A 20,259-nucleotide genomic window follows, 5' to 3' on the forward strand; every position below is an offset into this window, starting at 1 on the left:
GAACAGGGTAGATTTCTCCTACAAAGGTTCTGCTACATGCTAAAGGTGGACCATCTTCCCCAGTTGGCCGCAAGGTGCAGCACTAGTATGGGAGACGCCAAAACGGCTCCATGAGCACTCTCAGTTTCTCTCTGGTGTTGCCATTCAACTCTCAGCATGGCTAGGTATTAAAGAAGGCTGTGGCACGGACTGTGAATACCGGCCAAAGTGACCAAAGAGAAACTTCTCTCTCCTACGAGATGGAGCTACGATGGAGTCTTCTGTGGCGAAAAGGTCCCTAGACGGGTCCGCGACACGTTAGGTTTAATTAGCTAGTAAGTTGTGTTGTTACTTAGTTGGTAAGATTAGTTTTTAAGTTTACCTCCCCTTTTTTCTACACTGTAACGGAAAAATCCTTAGCACAAAGTGTTACCTCCGAACGCCTCGTGGTTTCATACAGAAAAGAACGATTCGTAAAAGTGAGGTGAAATAAACGATCGAAAAGGAACACGTGGCTTATTTATTTCAACAATATCATAAGCTCTCCCCACACTTCTCCAGAATTAACCGCATGGTGCATCACTTTCGATAAAGCAGCGGTGCCATAACTTTTCCCTCGAGGCTCGCTTCCCCTGTTTTTCGCCCGTATTTCGATCCCCACTACTATTCCCCTCATGCGTGCTCATGCGCGTTCGCGAAGCTCTCCGCAGCGCTATGGTCCCCACCATGTTCGCGTCGTCCCCACTTTCCGGCCGAGGGAAAAGTTATGGCACCGCTGCGATAAAGGCACGTCGAAGCAGGAAGATTCATGAAGCGGACTTACGTGCGAGCGGGTAGACTTTCAAAAACAGGAAGGGAAAAGAGCTCTGAGTCATAAACATATAAGAGTAAACCGCGCTAGCAGTCCGAACCGAAGAAGCGATAGTAAAAAAACAGAAAAAGAGAATGATACGGACTCTCTCTATGTCCTTGTTTAACTGTGTTTGCTCCGCCTACCTTTCGGCTGTAATATATACATACGCAGAAAGGTAGGCGGGGCAAACACAGTTAAACAAGCGCATAGAGAGCAGGGATCTCGTTTGCTTCCGTACATGCCGGAAAGTGGGGACGACGCGACCATGGTGGGGACCAATAGTTGGTGGGGGTATGCAGTGATTTTCAAGATTTGTAGGCTTATTTTGGCTATACATTTCGTCAAGTTGGCAACGTGGATAGTAGAAATCGTTTGAACCCAGAAACTATCGCGGCAATAACAAGAACCAAATTATATTTAAAAAGTAACAAAAAAACATGTATGGATTATATTGTAACAACGGACATGTTAAAATTATTTAATAATAACATGTATAAGAGGAAAGCAATTCCTGCGGAGATAGGAAATATAATTGTACAAGATGAAACAGATGACACTGACACTACAAACACTGATGACGAATAAATATATTTTTAAACAAATAAAATTACATTTCTTTTATTATTTACCTCTCCCGAATAGATTCAATTTGAAATTTACAAACACGAAAAGCATACATTATTTCTCATACATTTATGCTTTTCAAATATATACATGCATATAAATTATATTCATTACATTTACTTTCGCTCTTCATAATAATTCATTTCGTCCGATTCAAATTCAGAAATCACTAGGACGAAATGTTATGCAGGTGGCGGTGCGGAGAGCTTCGCGAAGGCGCGTGAGGAGAATAGTAGTGGGGATCGAAAAACGGGCGAAAAACAGGGGAAGCGAGCCGTGTACGGAAGCAAACGAGATCCCTGATAGAGAGAGCTCGTATCATTCTCTGTCTTTGTTTTTCTCCGATCAGTTTTTCGGATTGCTTGCGCGGTCTATTGTCTATTCCTATTCTTATACGTTTATGAAACAGAGTTGTGTCCCCTTCCGCTTTCGGGAGCTCTGACCTGCTCTGACCCGCGACTATGCACCGTCCTTCAGGTCCATGGAGCAGATAGCAGTCTCCTCTCCTTACTCTCCTTTCCTCTCTTTAGCACGTAGTACAATTACGTACATACATTGTCGTACGTACGTGTGCATACGTGTAGCGTATGCGTAATTGTGGTGAGCTCCGCAGTTCGTGGGAGGTTTTTTGGACTTAGGCGAAGGCGAATGTCGAATTTTCTTACCGTGGGACGGAGATGCGCGTGTCAGGAGACCGCGGGAAAATGAATAATGACGAAGTGGCCAGGAAGTGAAAAATGATCGAAGCAAAATGAGGAGGACGTACAACACTGCAGCAGATGCCCGGATGTCTGATTGCCTCGAACAAACTAGACGTTTGCACAAGTAATATTCGATTCTGATAATGTTACAACAATATTCCACGATATGTAGAATTTTGTTATGTATTTCGACCAATTTTTTTACCAATTATTGGGAATACGAAATCACCTTGCGCGAACCTAACCTATACGCGTACGCCATGATTTTCTATTGGCGCGCTTTTATGTGCGCAGCTTAACTCCATTAGTCGAAATATTTCTAATGACTAACGGGAGAATTTTCTCGGTTTTTCCAAGCTATGCAAACTCTTATTTACTTCATACAGATCGTTAGCATCAACCAAATAATCAGTTTTTTTTTTATAAAGATAATGCGCATTATGAGTGATATGGAAAAATGTAATAGATTTTTGCAATACATGTAATAGATTTTTCCATTTATTATATAGAATATATTTGATTGATAGGGGCATAACAGATATTGCAAAGAGATTGGAAGAACAAAAGAGTTGTGCATTGACGATTACAGACTTCTTTACTCCCTCAGGGGAAGTATTACGCGTGAAGCTTAAAGATTATTGTGTGAGGTTAATAACAAAAGATGCTGTTGGGTATGCACGTAAAACTGAAGAGTTGTTATGGAGAAAAGCATTCTATGATATCGTTCATGCATCTAAAAAATTGAGAAAGGTATTAAGATTTGATTACCATAATTGAATTAACAATTTAGATTGTAACGAGAGATTATTTTAGGGTAATGCATGGACTGAAACAGAAAAAGCAATGCTGTCTATTCATTTGGCAGTAGGTGTTGGATTTTACCACCACTTAATACTGAAGCTGCAATTACAATATGGTTTGGATCTAGTTGGTGCTATTGACTTTGCATTTATGCAGAACGTGTCTAGATTATCAAGTGTAAGTCTTTTTAGAGATATTCATTGTTTAATGTGTATGCTATGTCTTGCTGTGCATATATAAAAGAAAAAACGATGGTTTGTTAATGTATTAGATCAGTGCAAAAGTTTGTGCCTGGTTTTTAGAGGGTCAGATCCTATCGTATTCCTGCATACATGTTTGTGTTACCATAATGTTACAAACCTATCGAAAAACAGTATGCTCATAAGTCTCATTGTCAGAAATCGCTGATTTAGGTTGATTTGGGTATAATTGTTGATTTAAGCATAAGAGTGGTTTTTCAGTATGAAGAAAAAAAAATTCATTTCCGCCATGTCATGTTATATGAGTTTCAAACCGGCTTGTGTGTTGAAATTATAACAAAAAACATTCTGTTCATATATTTGGACTGTGCTTTTACTCTCTAAACAGTAAAAAGATGTTTTGTTCGATTAAAAAATGCTAATTTTGATCTGGACGATCAACTTCGATCTGGTCAACGTTCCAGTTTCTACGAAAAGGGAGTCCATTTGCTTGTACATAAAAAGATTTTAGTGTAAAATGTAGATGATAATTTGTGTGAATGAAACAATATCTTATTTCAAATCGGGCAAGAACTTTTGCATTGAACCAATATATGCAAGAAAACTAATTTATTTGTTTGTATTTTTTATATTTTATAAAGGCAAAGGCTAAGGCGAGTCAGTCCAAACATGATACAGAAGAAACGAAACAGTGTGTAACGCGCTTAATTCATAGAAGTTTGGTATGCCTCGGAGACTTAGCTAGATATAAATTAGAGTTAGATCCATATTGGGATCCGATGATAGCAAAGAGGTATTATAAAATGGCTATAGCAATTGATCCGAGTATTGGAATGCCGCATAATCAATTGGGTACTGTAGCAGGCAATAAAAATCATGGACTTGACGCTGTATACCACTACATGAGATGGTTAGAATACCTTTTTTATTTCATAGCAAGATTTTCTCTTTCTTTCTTTATGGAACTTGTGCAATTTTTTACAAAAAATATGCTGTAAATCTGTAAGATGCCGTGTTATAATTTTTGAAAAGCTATAATATTCTTGTAACTCGATTGAGTTCTTTTGAGTAATAATTTAATTTTGCAGCGTTTTATGTGCCGAGCCATTCGAGGGTGCAGAAGGAAATTTAAAGAGAGCTATTGTCACCCATTCTATTTGCACCGATGAGAAATCTTCTACACATATGTGTGTATCAAGGTTGTTTTCGCTATTGCAATTATGGGATTACGACGTACCAAATTCTGATCGAATAAATCAAGAATGTCAGGTATATACCACTCATGTTCGCAGAATGAATTCTTTACATAATTCTTGCTTTTACAAAACATTGAGCGTAATCGTATCCGTTGTAGGATCTTCTGACTAGCATTGAAAACTGCTTGAGTGCAGAGCAGGCTGAATCAAACGACGCAAATTTTAACAAGAACGAGGGCAACATCGAAGCGTACCTTGAAAGTGGCAAAAACGAGCAAACGAATTATTTAACGGACGATATGTTGTTCAAAATCGTGGCTATTTGTCTGATGTCTATCTCAAGATTGAAAAGTAAAGAATCTAGCGAGGTGCAAGGCGTAGTCGCCATAACTTTGGCAGTGCTGTCTCAACTAATACAATTTACTATAACGAGATTGCAAGAATCTTTTATAGACTTGCCGCTACTCGACATAGAATCTAACATGAAGGTTAACAGCAACGAGTCTGTGAATCCTACTGCAAAAAGTAAGCAGGCAAACTTGAGCGAAAATGAATCTAAAGTTATAAATAATAGCAACAATTCTTCAGAGAAAGTAAATGAAAATAATGGAGATATTTGTAATGGTGTGCGAAAAATTCGAGACAAGACTAAAAGTTTGCTCACAAAGCTTCGAAGACGAAAACGCCGGAACAGTAGTGATTCAGATGCGAGTGATATTGATCCCACTATGGGATCCTCTAGTGACGAAATAATCTCTGATGTCTCTGAAACAGAGGACGATGTATTAAGCGAAAACGCCTTATCAGAAGACGGACTATCTGAAGATATTACTGACGACGAAGCTGCGTCGAAACGAAATAAAGAAAATTCTGAAGTGAAGAAGATGAATGGGCATGTGAAGAACAGCGAAACAGCCGATGGGGTCAATGATCATTTACAAAATGGTGAACTAGTACTGGAGAATCGGATAGGGAAGAAAGATAAAGACTCGGGAAGTACTACTAATTGTAATAGTACTTTCGATGAGAATAAATCTGTGGACAGAGTGACGTATATTGCTCAAATCAAAAAACAGAACTTGAAACCAGAAGATGTCTTGAATATCATAACCGGGAAAGACATATTGGGGTCCATTAAAATTTGTTTTGATTGGTTGAGAAGCAACCCGGACATTATACGAATATGCGGGAAAAGCTCACGAACTTTGCTTAAACGTGTTACGATTCTATTAAATTTAATCAACATGGACATAGAACTGTTGTTGAAAAATTTTAAAGACGATAGCATAATATTGTCAAGCGCGGATAAATTGAAAGAATGTGTCAAGATTGTTCCATTGCCAGAGGATATTGATTTAAGAGGGTTGAATGTTTTAGACGAAGCTCAGAAATCTTTAAACTGGAAGATACTGTACAAACATAAAATGAACAAGCGAGAAGAAACTTTATTAAGAGCGTTGAAGATGGTCGAATTCGGGCATTTTCTCAGTTCCGTGGAGGATGCTGGAGTGAAGTATGAACAAACGAAACAGTTATTCGTAACAGTCGACGTAAACCATTCTAATAGCAAGAACAGTGGTAAAGATTGGGAAATAGATCACTCGCGTGGAAAGTTGATGAGACACATGGGAAAATTGTGGTTGAAGGCAGAAGTTTGTGCCCTGGAAACTCGTTTAAGATCCAGACTTATGTCTCCTTACTTGGTTCCTGATCACGAGGCTTTATCCAAACATACGCCGGCTTTAAAGCGTTTGGTATATGCTAAAAAGTTTATTGTTGTGATTCCTAGCGCTGGTAAGTAGAAAATACAGAGGTGTCAAAACTAATAATAATATAATGATTAATATCATGTATTATTAATGATTTGTCTTAAGTTGTTTCTGCACTGGACGAAGTGAAACGCATCAGTGGCCGTGCAAGAGAAGCTACGCGATGGCTGGAAGCTCAATTGAAGCGTGGTTCTAGATTCTTACGAGCTCAAAGACCTCACGAACGTTTGGCGCTACCATTTATCAAAGGTCCAAGGCCGAAGGATAAGGAGGCATGGTTGTTCTTTCAAATTATAGAGTGCTGTCACTATCTTACCCAACAGACAAAAGTTAGTACGACAGACGCTGAAACACCGATTGTAACGTTATTGACTGGATGTAACCCAGACGAGAAAAGAGTCCTCACTTTTAGCCCTGAAGGTTTAGCAAAGAGTGCAGGTATTCTTAAATACATTACAGATTACTTAATTTCTTCTTACAAGAATGATTAAATTGTATCTATTGTCTACAGGTGTCAATATTGAATATATTGAATCGTTCCACACAAAATGGAAGGCGTCAAGTAAGAGTCACGGTTGAACGTATTCGATTAACGAAGATGATCATCTGCTGCTTCCTCGTACTGAAGTGAGAAAGGTGAAAGGACTGGCCCTTCTTGTAAGCTGTGAACAAGGTGACGCTATGGCCGAAGCTAAGCGGGCAAGTCAAAGAGGGCTGGAAACCCAGAAAGGAAAATCGACGGTTCTCCTACAATAAAATCAGTGGACTGATATCTCATTATTTTCCATGAACAAAGAATTCTAAACAAAATAAAAATGGTTTCCTTTCAATGCACTCGTATCATCCTTCGTGTTAAAAATGTATTTTTAGGGAAATATTCTTCTAGTAAAAGATAAACTTGGCTTCCTAATCTGTCCGTGCATCGATTGAATTTACCGAAGACAGGAAATTCAGAACAGAGAAGTGAATTAATAAAAATTGTTTCTTAATTCTAATCGATTTCATTTAGATAAAAATAAATTTTATTCTTATGATAAAATATCAATGAATCTATGACTCTAGTATCAGTTTCCTGTTTTAGAGACTATTTAATATTATCTTGAATTGTGACGTGTAATGCTTTATCAATGACCACGTATGTATGCTCTTGGGACAAACGTTTTCAACTAACGTAGACATCTTTGCTAATGCTCATCCGTGACAAAGTGGTTTGCCAGTGTTCGTCATTAATTATAGATTCAAGTTAATGTTAGAATATGATTCTTTAACGAGATTTCACAATTTCTTCGTAAAATAACATCATGTCTAAATGACGCGATACATATGTATACAGGTTATATATTTAACACATGACGTGCAGTGCAATCACGCCTGTGTTAGTACTTTAAAGTTACGGTAGTGGCAGCGCAACATAACCTATCAACTCAATAATTTGTGATTTCCCGTAAATAAGACCGAGTGCAACTACACTTTTTAATAAGCTTGTTGCTTCGTCATTCGCGCGTTTAAATAGAGATTAACTCGAAAGATTCCTGAATTGTTTAATTCTCGGTCTACGTGCTACACGTCGATGTTTTATAAAATAGCGTGCAAGGGCTTGACATATTGTGTAGTTTTGATCATTTTATGCAGTATGGCTCAGTATAGAATAGTCGTTTAAGTTGACCCTTCTATGTGATCATTATAGTCTTCTGGAATAAATTGTTAACAAAATTTAGCGTAGTCTTATCGGGGATCGAACGAAATTCCCGTGGTGCAAAAAAAGAGTCGGAGGAGAGTGGTGCGCAATTAGCCCTCAACGAGGGAGAATCGAAAGCGTCGAAAGTAACGAGTCATCTACCGATTCAAGATGGCAGAAGGCCAGGACACTCGGAAGAAAATTACTATTAACGTCAAAACGCCGAAAGAGAAACAGATCGTCGAGATCGAAGAAGATGCGAGCATAAAAGACGTAAGTTTTTCAATTCTCGACGTGAAATTTCGCCGGATTACAAATGTGTAATTAAGTATGAACCATACTTGTCATTGTTGGGTTAACTTCCGACTCTTAATTGATTTCATTCAAAATTTCCAGTTCAAAGAAGCGATCTCAAAGAAGTTCAATGCCCAAACCGAACAACTGTGCCTGATCTTTGCTGGAAAGATCATGAAGGATCACGAAACATTGAGTACACATAACGTGAAAGACGGTTTGACGGTGCATCTGGTTATCAAGGCACCACGTACTCCTACTAATCAGAGTCAAGATTCTACAGCTCAAAGATCGCAAGGTAATGTTTATTGAATATTTGACAAATTTGTTTCTATTCTATTTTATAATGACGCAATGCTTTTATAGCTGATATAAATGCATCACCTTTTGGATTGGGAAGTTTAGGAGGACTTCCAGGGTTAGCGAGATCCCTTCGTTTGAGGTCAACTAACTTTATGGATTTACAGCAACACATGCAACGTGAATTGTTGTTAAATCCAGAAGCATTACGTGTAGTACTTAACCATCCACTGGTGCAAAGCTTGATGAATGACACAGAGAGTATGCGTCACTTGGTTGCAGCTAATCCACAGATGCGAGAATTAATGCAAAACAATCCTGAAATTAGCCACATGTTAAATAATCCTGAATTATTAAGGTAAGAATAAAAATTATTCGTTTCATATTCTTCAAATTAATATCATAAATACTATTTCAGACAAACGATAGAATTGGCGCGTAATCCATCTATGCTCCAAGAATTAATGCGGTCTCATGACCGAGCTATATCAAATTTAGAAAGCATTCCTGGTGGTTATAGTGCACTTCGTCGCATGTATCGCGACATTCAAGAGCCAATGTTCGCGGCAGCGGTGAACGAAAATAATCCATTTGCTGCGTTAGTAAATAATAGTGCTGAGGACGGTCAGAATAATCCGCAACAAGGCCAAGAAAATAGAGATCCGTTACCGAATCCTTGGTCTCAGAATCAAAGTAGTTCGCCGAATCAACAATCCTCGCCGCCGCAACCGCAATCGCAACCGCAACCGCAACAGCAACAGCAACAGCAACAACAACAGCAACAGGGAAGAACCGGAGGATTGTTTAATTCACCTGAAATGCAGAGTCTTGCGACCCAAATGATGGAAAATCCACAGTTAATAAGAAACATGTTGAACGCTCCGTACACGAGATCGATGTTGGAAGCTCTGGCAGCTGATCCAGGAATGGCGTATTCAATTGCTTCCGCTAATCCTTTCTTGCAAGGGAATCCACAAATGCAAGAGCAAATGAGGACGATGATGCCTGCATTTATTCAACAAATGCAGAATCCGCAAATGAGGAACGTTGTTACCAATCCAGAAGCTTTAGCTGCCATTATGCAAATTCAGCAAGGCATGGAACAATTACGTACCGTTGCGCCAGATCTTGTTGAAAAGTAAGTCATAGATAAAAAGATTTCATTCGACCCTCGATGGGTTTATCTTTTCCAGTTCTATTTAATAATTGATTAATCCAATTTTTAGCATGGGGATGACGGCACCGCCTACTATACCAACTACTACAACCCCGAGCGCAAATTCTGCGACAAATCCAACGCCACCGGCGACGCAAGAAACGCCGGACACGAATCAGCAAGACGCGTTTTCTCAATTTATGGCGCGTATGGTAAATATTTGATGGGATAGGAGAAAAGTATGCGAGGAAAACCGGTTGTTAAGTCAGTTTTTATTAGGTATCGGCAATGGCATTGAACCAAGGCGTTGAAGTGGATGGCCAACCTGCCCCCCCACCGGAAGAACGGTACAGAGCGCAATTGGAACAGCTCACGGCCATGGGTTTTGTTAATAGAGAGGCTAATTTACAAGGTATTGCTACGTATTACTTCTCTTAAATATTTTATTATCGGGTTTTTCATAATCAGACTGGTGAATTTTATGCATTTATAGAAAAATTGTATCTGCAGAAGATAGAAAGAATACTTGCTATGTAATAAAAACATGAAAAGAGTGCATATTGCGATGTATATTTATAGTGCATTTTTTTTAACTACTACTATAAATGTTCTATTTTGCACAGACATCCGCAGTCTATTCATAAAAATCAAGTTTATGAAAATTAGTTTGTGTTGATTAAATATATTAAAATATAATCTTCTTTTTGTGTTTATCGTATCTAAAGAAATATAAAAAGGACTATCTTTGTTTGCGTTTCAACAATGGAAGATAGAAAGAAAAAACATATTGCTCACTGATATATTATTTTAATCTCGTTTTCAGCTCTAATCGCAACGTTCGGAGATATAAACGCTGCTATTGAACGGCTACTCTTTAATGGTCAAATATTTATGAGCTAACCACCAATATGCGACGCTGTTATTCCACTACTATTTCTAATTTTTCCCTTATTTACCTCTCACAACAGACGTAGTGAGAGATATCTGAGGTAACTGACTGTCGGAAAAGTAAAAAGTTAAAAAATAAAAAAAAACCATAATACAATTATAAACTTCTACCCCAACTTTTGACAGAATACACGCTACTGACTCGTTCAATATGCATTTTTTATTTTTGATTGGTACCGTTATCGAGTTTCGATAATACGAGAGTACTCATACCCAAATATTTAACTTGTTGCACGATATAATTCACTCGCGAAATTTTCTAGTTTCATTCTGTATTCTGTATTTCTCGATGTGCTCTAAGTGCTAGATAGCTCTGTTAATGTATTTCGTCGGTGTAAATTTTGTTTATTGCATATTTCCGAGAGAATGAGCGAGGGAGAGAGCGGGAGAGAGTGTGTATACGTGTCTGTGTGGTAGAGAAAAACTGAGAATGCAAGCGGGAAAGAATGTATAATACTAGATTGTAATACGAAGGATTTACCCTTCTTTGTTATATTGTACATTTATTGGTGTTTCTTAGAAACAGTGGAACCTGCATGGAAAATAGATTGCCGTTAAAAGATAAATAATGTGCTTCTGGCTTGATAAGTCGATTATAAATTCCTTGGAGAGAGAAATAAAGAAACGATTATTTCTATTGCTTGGGTGTATAATCATATTAGTAAATGTGCTGCATGAAACATGTTTACAAAAATCGGTGTACTGTTGCATGGATACATCTGGAAAAATGGACATGGGGTGATTGCCAAATGTTTGATGTATAAAAACTTGTCGAGACGAATAACGAGAAATCGAGCTGATACAATTTGTTATTTCCGCTTAAAAAGGTGAAAGTGTTCGGTGATCGATTAGTTTTCCATGTAAGTTTTATATATACGACGATAAGAAGTGGAATATTTCTTTCTTTGCATCTTCTTTATACCGACGCTCATTATTTTTGTTCTCCCCTTATTTCTTTAGTTTTCTTCGATTCTTGTATTACTGAAATGGATAAAAAAAAATGGAAGTATAAAAAATTTACTAATGCACTACATGTATTTAAGATACAAATTTAGAGATTTGTAGCGTGGTGATCGAAAATTTTATGGTGTAGGTTGTTTATAGAGAAACGCGCGAAGAAGATCGATTATAAATGAAAATATTACATGTAAATGTGTTAAATCGTCAATGTAATCGTCGGTTAGGTTTAAGGTAAACGAGGAACGATACAAATTAAACAAGATATTGTAAATTATCCTTCTACTGAACAAAGAACTATGAGGATTAACGCAGTTATCATTTCAATATTTTTAATTGATATACGTTTATGTGAAGATACCTATGCGCATTACAATTAAACTATTATGTATATTCAGTCGATTTTCACTGAATAAGATAATATTCTGTATAAGCGATTATATCACAAAATAAATTTACGTTTGATTCGTATTGGTCAACTTTTAAGTACGGTGGAATACCTGAGGCTATATTCGATTATTACTTTAGCAATACACGACTGGACGATATGTGCGGATAGGAATCATATATTTAGGAATAATATAGACTGGAATTTATGTAAAATATACATTTTAAATCGATTTTCTATGTGTAATCTTTGTAACATGCCAAGACCTTCAAGATAAACCATTTCGTGGCCTGACATTCCTTAGACTTTTAATCGAGATCAAAAATTCAAGTTGATTGTATTGCAATAAAATGACATGGAAAATACTTGATACAATTTCATACGTTTTGCAAATTCAAATTTTATTCGTGAGAATGATTAAACGAATAATCAGACTGCTCAGTTTTGTACAAAATAAAACAGTGTAATATTAATTCAGGAAATGAATTTTCATTACTCTTCAAGAATAACTTAATAATAAACTAAATGTAGTCTTAATATTATGCGTGTACACTAAAAATATTCAACATCTTTAGTAATCCGCAATGTTTTATGAAATAGAATTCAAAATTTCATGTATGATCTACGCATGCGCGAACCACTGTATTCAGTGGGTTGGCGCGGTTGCGACGGCAGTTGTTCGCAGTTCAGTCAGTCAGTCTGGTCAGTCTGCGTCGACCGGCCATACGGTTTGTATGTAACGGGACGCAGCGAAACGCGTGTAACGTCGATTTTTCGAGTGAATCCTTTTTTATTCCTCGATAAATACGCCACGGATCAAAGTTTACCGTAGTTACAGGTGCGATAACGCGATTCGTATTTCCGCGTTGTAAGTCTGCGCGCGGGCAGCGCAGACGAGTCGCGGCGCGGGCACGCGTGCCCGTTGAGCACACGTGTGCGCGTTTGAATTCCGTTTGAAGATTTGTGCCGGTTGTGCAGGTGCGGTTGGTGTTCGGTGCTAAAGGTGGTGGTCAGGCCCGGCACGGTGCATTCTCGTCTTCGAAAACGTTGGCATAGCCAGCGGAATGTGGCACGAGGTGAGTTAGCAGCCCGCCCGGTTTCGCCGAGGCCAGGGACGGACTTCACCGGGCCCTTTTTCTTTTATGTCTGAAGTCTAGATCAATGATTTTCAATCTTTTCGCGATATGTTACATAGTTGCTACGTTTTAACGGTATATCAAATATTGTATACTTTTGTTGATCTTTGACAAGAAAAATATAGTACAACATCGATTATCGGAACTAATTGGGAGATAAACTCGTATGAATAAGTGATTTTTCGAATAACCGGTCTGAAAATATTCAGTTTTTGATGCGTATTATAAATCAAGTATAAATTAATCAATCTCTAAATGTGCATGTTTTTAATCTAAAAATGAAACATTCTTAGATGCTATCAAGTTTGCGGTTCCTTTGAAAACAAATGTTTACAAAGAATTTATTCCTTTCTTATATTTCGTCTACAGCATTGCAATATTCAGTGATTGTTTGATTTCGCTATGGATCGGATTAGTACATGGATTATTACTGTATCAAATTCGGACAAAACTTGATTATCAGAAAAACAGAAAACATACGTCCACCAAAATGTAGACATCGTTAAATATGTATGCGTATAATGCGTAATTGGACATGTACATATATGTGTATATGTAAGAGTGACTTATTTTCTATTCAGATAACAATTTTTCTTCTTTCTACTATATAAGTCTCCAGAAAATGCATTTCTTTTTTCTCTATGAGAAACAATTTTCAATCTCGTATATGTTGCGGTGCACTAATCATTGAATTTTAACGGCATGCCAAATATTATATTTTATCACCAATCTCTCAGAACTAAAACATAAATCTTCAAATGATTATAAAAGAGAAATAGTAAAATATAATTCCTTTTGAAACCCAGAAGCACATGTTTCTCAATTTTGCGATCATTTTTATAACTTCCTTGTTGTGCAAATTTTCTTCGGAAATGATTAACTATATACATGTTGACGTGTGAATAAAGTACAATTGAGAATTCAAGAAAGTCGTAGGTTGTGGTTTAATATTTTCTGTGGCATTCATCTTACAATTAGACAACGGAATTAATAATGATACACACTGCAGCGGTGCAACTTGTTGCGGTCTGGAATTGTGTATGTACGTGTAACCAGTAATTGTACATAAGAATAATTGAAATCCGTAACTTTATACAAAACTAGGTAATTGAGATTTGTAATTCTATATAAGAATATTATTAAAACTCTTAATTCTGTTTAAGAATAATTGGAAAATTCTGTATATTTACGTGCAATAATTCTATATACTATACGAAAATAATTGACGTTCGTAAATGATTTTTTATGTATATTCTCTGAGAAAGTGAGCATTCGATAAATGATCAGAATACTTGATATAGTTATAGCCTAGACTATACGTGAGTATTGCCTTTGGTAATATTAATAAAAGAATATAGTTGGATGAAGTTTATGCAATTGTTGCGCATCAAGATCGAAACGCGTCGGTGATAACTGTAAACAAGTTTTGACTGAACCGACCCCTTCGCTATTGTACGGAGAAAAGTAACGTTTTGTTCGTTGCCAGAGATACGATCGATAAATACGTTAGGCGCCAACCGTTCAAAGAAAGAGTTCGAACAACTGCAGCCATGCTTTTAACCACTTCGTGGTAGATTATGCCACTTGGGTTATAATTTTCTACTCTATTTTAATATACGTGTTATACTTAATAAATTAATATAAAAGGTGGATAAGCGTTTTCAAAGAAACAGTCTGGATGACTAAAGTTGTAATAAACAAAAGACAGTTCGCTGCTTATACGGTGTGTCTCACGAACTCTGTCCACTTAAATATCTTGGTTATTTCAAACAATACGAGAAAATGTTACTCACAGAAGTTGTAGGGTTTAAGAAACTACATAATATCGTGTAAATAATATTTCTGCAAGTGGAGACGTAGGGAAGATATGGCGGTCACCTTGGTTTTTTTAAATGGAATGTCCAATTTTTTATACTTTATTTCGGTAGCTTGGCGTATTCTGAGTATAAAAGTACTAAGGTGTTTTTATCTTAAAACTTACCATTGCTGAGATATACATGCTCAATTTGTAGTTCTTTATCATAAGAGAATTGAATGTGACATGATATCCTCCCTTACCTAGACTACTACAAATTGAGTATGTATATTGCAGCAACGATAAGTTTTAGGACAAAAATACCTTAGTACTTTTATACTCAGAATACGCCAAGCTATCGAAGTAAAGTATAATGATTAAAGGGTGTGTATATATATATATTAATGATATGATAATGATTAACGCTGTTTATATATATATATATATATATATATATATTATCCGGGTACTCCCAGATTAAGCGATCGAACTATATCAGTATGTTCTATGAGTAAAAATAAGAAATAATGTTATATAAACACTGGCCTGAAAATGCTTTTTCAAAAATATTGTCGTCTTGTTATTTATACATTCCAGTGCGCCAACAACAAATTCGCTATTAATTTTAAGTTCATTTTCTTTAGTATAACTTTTTTTATAAAGCATTTGTAGACCAATGTTTATATAACATTTTTCCCTTATTTTTAATCGTAGGATACACTGGTGTAGTTCGATCGCTTAATCCGGGGACACCCTATATAATAAATCATACTACAAAATTCATTGTGTACTGCGTACTCTGTAAGAAGGAAGAAATCGGTAGCTCAAGCTGCAAGCTTGACACAGATATGTAACGCAGGAAAAGAAAACGAAGTTATGGCAATGACGTAACGTACAGACTAATCTCGTATCGTGACCCCATTATTTACGCTGACTGTGAACTATTTGACTGGAAGAACGTTTGCTGGCCAATACATAACTGACATTTTTTTACCCTCTTTCAATTCTTATCGAATTATTTGATTATTTTCTACGAAATATTAAGTCAATAAGAATTATCGCGTGCAATAAGTTTTTAACAATTTTATCAACCCGTGTTTGTACTGTTATACAAAAATCATTTTATCAAACCGCGTATGAAATGTTATACAACAATCATTAAATAAATGTATATCTGCCAGGTTTTACAATGAATGTACATATGGGTAATTTTAAAACTCACTCAGTACATGTAAACAGTAAAATCACGAGTGTGACGTACGACTGGACTAAAGGATCAAGACCGAAATCGAATACTTATGCAGCTAATCAAGTAGCGCGGAAAAGAAGTCGAGATCCCCCATGGTTTTCGAATACTTACGTCGCCCCTGCTAGAGGGAGGAGTGGTGGCCTTGCGATTCGTGTCCACAGGATATTTTGTGCCCGTTACTCCCTCGAACGCATTCCATCTCGCGCTGTTCTTCACGCCGGAGATTAATCTGTTTTCTGACATTAGATTACATAATACATTAGTATACAGGGTGATAAAAAAGGGGAGTCCGAAACTTAAACGGCTCGCAATTATGGTAACAATACGTTCTTTATTTAAGAGGGTAGTTCATTTCACTGCTTTGTCCTTTGGCTTTATTGTTTTCCTAAGATAGATATCATATTCTTATCTGTAAGGAACTAATATGGCGGGAATAAGCCTCCTTGAGGTTTCAAACGTTTTAATAAAGAAAAATAGTAATCTGATTGTGAGTTAAGAGCATCCAATATGTTTTTTGTACAGAATTTAAGATTGTTGTGTTTGAAATAAAATTATAACAATTCTTAAAATTCTTACAGGGAATAAAACTACAATAAATAATGGCAAACAACCGAAATTATTTTAAATATCTATTTTTCACGAATTTAGTGATGATCGTACCTTTTCTGGCTGTTGCGATCTCTCATCATGGTTTGTTTTCCACGGCGACTAATTGCAAAATACCGTGCGCCATCAACCGTCGTAGTAACGAGATACTTGAATGGAATTTAGCGGTCGTTCACGATCCACTAACGACTTATATTCACTGAAGATATATAAAGGATGAATCAATAAGAACCATCTCTGAAAATAACACAGTATTTATCGACTGTATTATAAGGTCTTATAAGAATAAATTGCAATCTATTAAAATGCGTTAATTCAATTCGTTCTAGCAAATACAGAATTCATGTACAACTTCTTTCAATGAGACAAAAATGTGACCAATTATTTCACAAAGAAAGATTTTGAACGGCCAGACTCCGATTTTAATATTTGGCAGCCTTAAAGAACAGTTAAAAATATTAGATACGTTTTTTTAGCTATTGTAACTCAAGTGTGAAGGGTGAAACGGCCGAAATCAATTTCTATCAATACAATTTTTTAAAAAAATATTGAAAATTTTTCATTCACTTTAGTATTTCCTTTCAGAACATTAAATCTTATGCAATTCTTGTCTAACAAATTTTTTCTATCTCACGTTGTTTTCAAGATAATAGCTGTTTCATCCTTTAAATTCGACTTACTGCAGTTAAAACAAAAAAGGTATTTAATATTTTTCTTGAAACCAAACATTAAAATCGGAGTCGTTCAAGATCTTTCCTTGTTAGATGATTTTTACGATAAAAAGATTAACGAAATAAAACAATGTCTATTTGTATTAGTAAGGCTTATAAGAATGAGTATGGATCTGATAAAATGCAAGAATGCATTCATTCAATAAGCTTAATCGAATATAAAATATTTATCTTATAGACTCAGTCTGTTTATGATGAAATATATACTGCCTTGGCTCGTGTTTCTTTTGCGACAATAATAAAACGCGTTCCGGTCGACTAAATGAAAATGCTGGCAGGTACATAGTCGTGGAATGCAAGTTCAGACCGCGCTGGCTTTTCGCTGTTTTCACTTATTTCCTAACTCAAAGAACCCGCGACGACTCGTAATGACGACGTAAACCCGTCGGTGTACTTTAGACTCTTAACAGTATGACCTTGAGCCAGAACTAAGGAGTGCCACGGCATAACCTTCGTATACCTTCATCAGCAGGGCTCAACCTACGGCTAACAAACAGACCACATATTTGTTTCCTTCCTTCGAAGCTAATTGAATCGAGGAATCCTGCTTGTCCTCGTTCTCCACTTTTTCGTTCACGTCGATCGCATCTATTTACGTACAAATGAATGCAAGAATAATTGTAATAACGAAATTCATGTAACTGTAGTAATGCTTCATAAAATATTTCACATGATGATTGATATGGCTTATCTAATGATTGACCCAAGGTTTAATACACCAATTGATATAATGATTGATCTAAAGTTTAATCCAGTAGTTGATATAATAATATTTAATATAACATTTCACATAATACTTCATATAATTTAATATATAATACAATATTTTATATAAGATCGATTAAATAATTGATATAGTAATTGGTATTATAATATTTCATTTATAAAATACAATTTGCATCAAAACCAAGAAATAAAAGATCTTTATTCTTTAATAAATATCTCACATCATATCAACATAATAGGTGCCTTTGGCAGTGTTCTTTCACATACAGTTTTGACATACAGAAATTGGATGATTTTTGTGGTCTGTTTTAAATTTTCAAATTACGTAATTAATATTATCAGTCTTTAACACTAGATTGCCCAAGGAAGTCATTTTGACTGCTTTTAGGCAAATGTACAAATAATAATGCANAAAAAATATTAAAAATTAATTTTAGACAAATTTCTTTACACATTATTCTTTCACAATGCAGTCATTTTGACTGCTTTGGGCAACATAGGTATATAATAAGTTTCAGTCTTTCTAGTGTTAAGAGACTGGAATAAATTATTACATGAAACACTATAGTAATTCTTATATCAGTTATATATAATAACCCTATCATAAACACTTTATTTGGAATAAAATTCCGCAGCCTGTCCTAAGATTTATAAACGTCGGAGAAAATAATGTTATTGGAGAATAAGTGTTGTACATAGTACGTTTGTAGTGAAGTATTACGTAGTCGTTGACCTTGTCTGAGAGTTGGTCTAATCCATTTTAGGAATGGAGGACTGTCATAATTATATTGTCGCTCCTTTAGAGAATCAGTTGTGTAATCCGAAAGTTATCGAGAAAGAATAGACGCTTGAGAGCGTTCGGTCTTGGACGTGATGCGAGAAGCGCGCCTGCGAGTGTATACCCTTGTGCTTTTATCTTGTCACCTGATTGAAAGTATGAATAGCTATCTGAATGTAAACTATAAGCCATTGGCTTCAGCATGTGATGCAGTTCCTTGTTCTAATTCATATAACAATATTTAAAATAGTAATCTATATAATAATTGCTGTAATGCTTTCTCCTATATTCCAGGCAATGATTAATATAATGTTTCATCTAATGTTTGATACAAGATTTAATATAACAACTAATATAATATTTTATATAGTAATTCATGTAACAATTATCGTAATGCTTGATACGATATTTGATACAAAATTGATTGTGCCTTTCAGTCATCGATACGAAAAGGGCGTACTGCGAGAGGTTTTCCGGGCATGCCCGTACATATTTAGAGGAAAATAAAAGTTAGTGGGTGTACGCGAAGATGCGGCGAAGGAATGACGAGAAAAAGAAACATGGCAAAATTCACGCGTAACAACCGTACAAGTCGACGACGATGCGAGTGTTGGCCTATAACCCGACGTTTTGCTGGCATTTGCGCGTCTTAATGCGATCACTTTTCACTTTGCTTCCGTTCCTCTTACGTTCTCTCGTTCCCATCTTTACCTCTTTTTTGTAGACTCCAAGTATTTGGTGCATTGTACGAATAAAGATCAGTCGTGATTCATTTATATTTATGAATATATTGCTCGCTTTTATGCAAAATAAATTCATTTGTGATATTAATTTATAAAATGAAATTTAGATTCTGCTGTGTATCGTATCTTTTGATGTTCTTCATATTTTTCTACATTACATACATTAATTTTTCTATAAGTGCATCAAATCCGCCGTCTCTTTATAAGGAACTTGTAGTACAGCTAGTAACAATGAAACTGAGCCAGCTCGGGCTTGTGTTAGTTTCCCTTAGGTAAATGAAATTCAAAATTAGTCTATATAGATCTATACAAACATATACAAACTAAATGTACATCTTATTTTTCCAATGCTCGATCTGGCATCGATACTGTTGGACTTTAACACAATTTTGACCCGTCAAAACAAAAAGAATTTTAATATATGTGGGTGGTAATGTGCGTAGGTTGTGGTAATGTCGAAAAAATAAGACGTAGACTTATTACTCATTTTGAATTTTGTCCCCCTAGGGGAAACGGACACAAGCCTAAACTGGCTTAGCTTCATTGTTACTAGCTGTATAATAGGCATATTAATAGTAAATAATATAACAGTCATGAATTCATAAGCAGAAAATGAGTGATATATAACAAGTTCATCTAATAATTTCTGGA

The 20,259-nt window shown here is 36.0% G+C and overlaps 3 protein-coding genes and 1 long non-coding RNA gene across 7 annotated transcripts in view; 2 read left to right on the top strand and 2 right to left on the bottom strand.

Moving 5' to 3' along the window:
* Positions 1 to 20,259, bottom strand: part of Fdx2 (Adrenodoxin-like protein 2, mitochondrial Ferredoxin 2) — a 67,292-nt gene that overhangs the window by 2,360 nt on the left and 44,673 nt on the right. The window lies entirely within an intron of this gene.
* Positions 8 to 1,014, bottom strand: LOC113464679 (uncharacterized). The gene is made up of 3 exons (XR_003389525.1): positions 803 to 1,014; positions 362 to 378; positions 8 to 277 (listed from the first exon to the last, which is right to left on the bottom strand). It is a non-coding gene; the product is annotated as an uncharacterized LOC113464679 (long non-coding RNA).
* Positions 1,820 to 7,112, top strand: Smg5 (Smg5 nonsense mediated mRNA decay factor). The gene is made up of 8 exons (XM_018029269.2): positions 1,820 to 2,281; positions 2,685 to 2,907; positions 2,971 to 3,135; positions 3,800 to 4,068; positions 4,247 to 4,427; positions 4,513 to 6,148; positions 6,229 to 6,561; positions 6,635 to 7,112. Exons 1-8 carry the CDS (start codon positions 2,208 to 2,210, stop codon positions 6,700 to 6,702), a joined length of 2,949 nt encoding a protein of 982 aa, XP_017884758.1. The 5' UTR covers positions 1,820 to 2,207; the 3' UTR covers positions 6,703 to 7,112.
* Ubqn (ubiquilin) lies at positions 7,220 to 12,079 on the top strand. Of its 2 annotated transcripts, none has more exons than XM_026815731.1 (7): positions 7,220 to 8,074; positions 8,198 to 8,393; positions 8,501 to 8,753; positions 8,814 to 9,533; positions 9,622 to 9,763; positions 9,831 to 9,963; positions 10,375 to 12,079. In XM_026815731.1, exons 1-7 carry the CDS (start codon positions 7,973 to 7,975, stop codon positions 10,449 to 10,451), a joined length of 1,623 nt encoding a protein of 540 aa, XP_026671532.1. In that variant the 5' UTR covers positions 7,220 to 7,972; the 3' UTR covers positions 10,452 to 12,079. The 2 variants fall into 2 exon arrangements, with proteins under 2 accessions (XP_026671532.1, XP_017884759.1); XM_018029270.2 differs by having other exon boundaries at positions 7,224 to 8,074; positions 8,462 to 8,753.

Source organism: Ceratina calcarata, unplaced genomic scaffold, assembly GCF_001652005.2.
Source record: "Ceratina calcarata isolate Rehan_Ccalc_2016 unplaced genomic scaffold, ASM165200v1 scaffold48.2, whole genome shotgun sequence".
NCBI lineage: Eukaryota > Metazoa > Arthropoda > Insecta > Hymenoptera > Apidae > Ceratina > Ceratina calcarata.

Bases quoted from the DNA above. Each gene is read 5' to 3' on its own strand.
- Smg5 (XM_018029269.2), top strand. From the start codon at position 2,208: ATGAGGAGGACGTACAACACTGCAGCAGATGCCCGGATGTCTGATTGC. The intron at 6,149-6,228 runs GTAAGTAGAAAA...ATTTGTCTTAAG, and splicing joins TGTTGTGATTCCTAGCGCTG to TTGTTTCTGCACTGGACGAA. The intron at 6,562-6,634 runs GTATTCTTAAAT...TATTGTCTACAG, and splicing joins AGGTTTAGCAAAGAGTGCAG to GTGTCAATATTGAATATATT.
- Ubqn (XM_018029270.2), top strand. From the start codon at position 7,973: ATGGCAGAAGGCCAGGACACTCGGAAGAAAATTACTATTAACGTCAAA. The intron at 8,754-8,813 runs GTAAGAATAAAA...ATACTATTTCAG, and splicing joins AATAATCCTGAATTATTAAG to ACAAACGATAGAATTGGCGC. The intron at 9,964-10,374 runs GTATTGCTACGT...TCTCGTTTTCAG, and splicing joins TAGAGAGGCTAATTTACAAG to CTCTAATCGCAACGTTCGGA.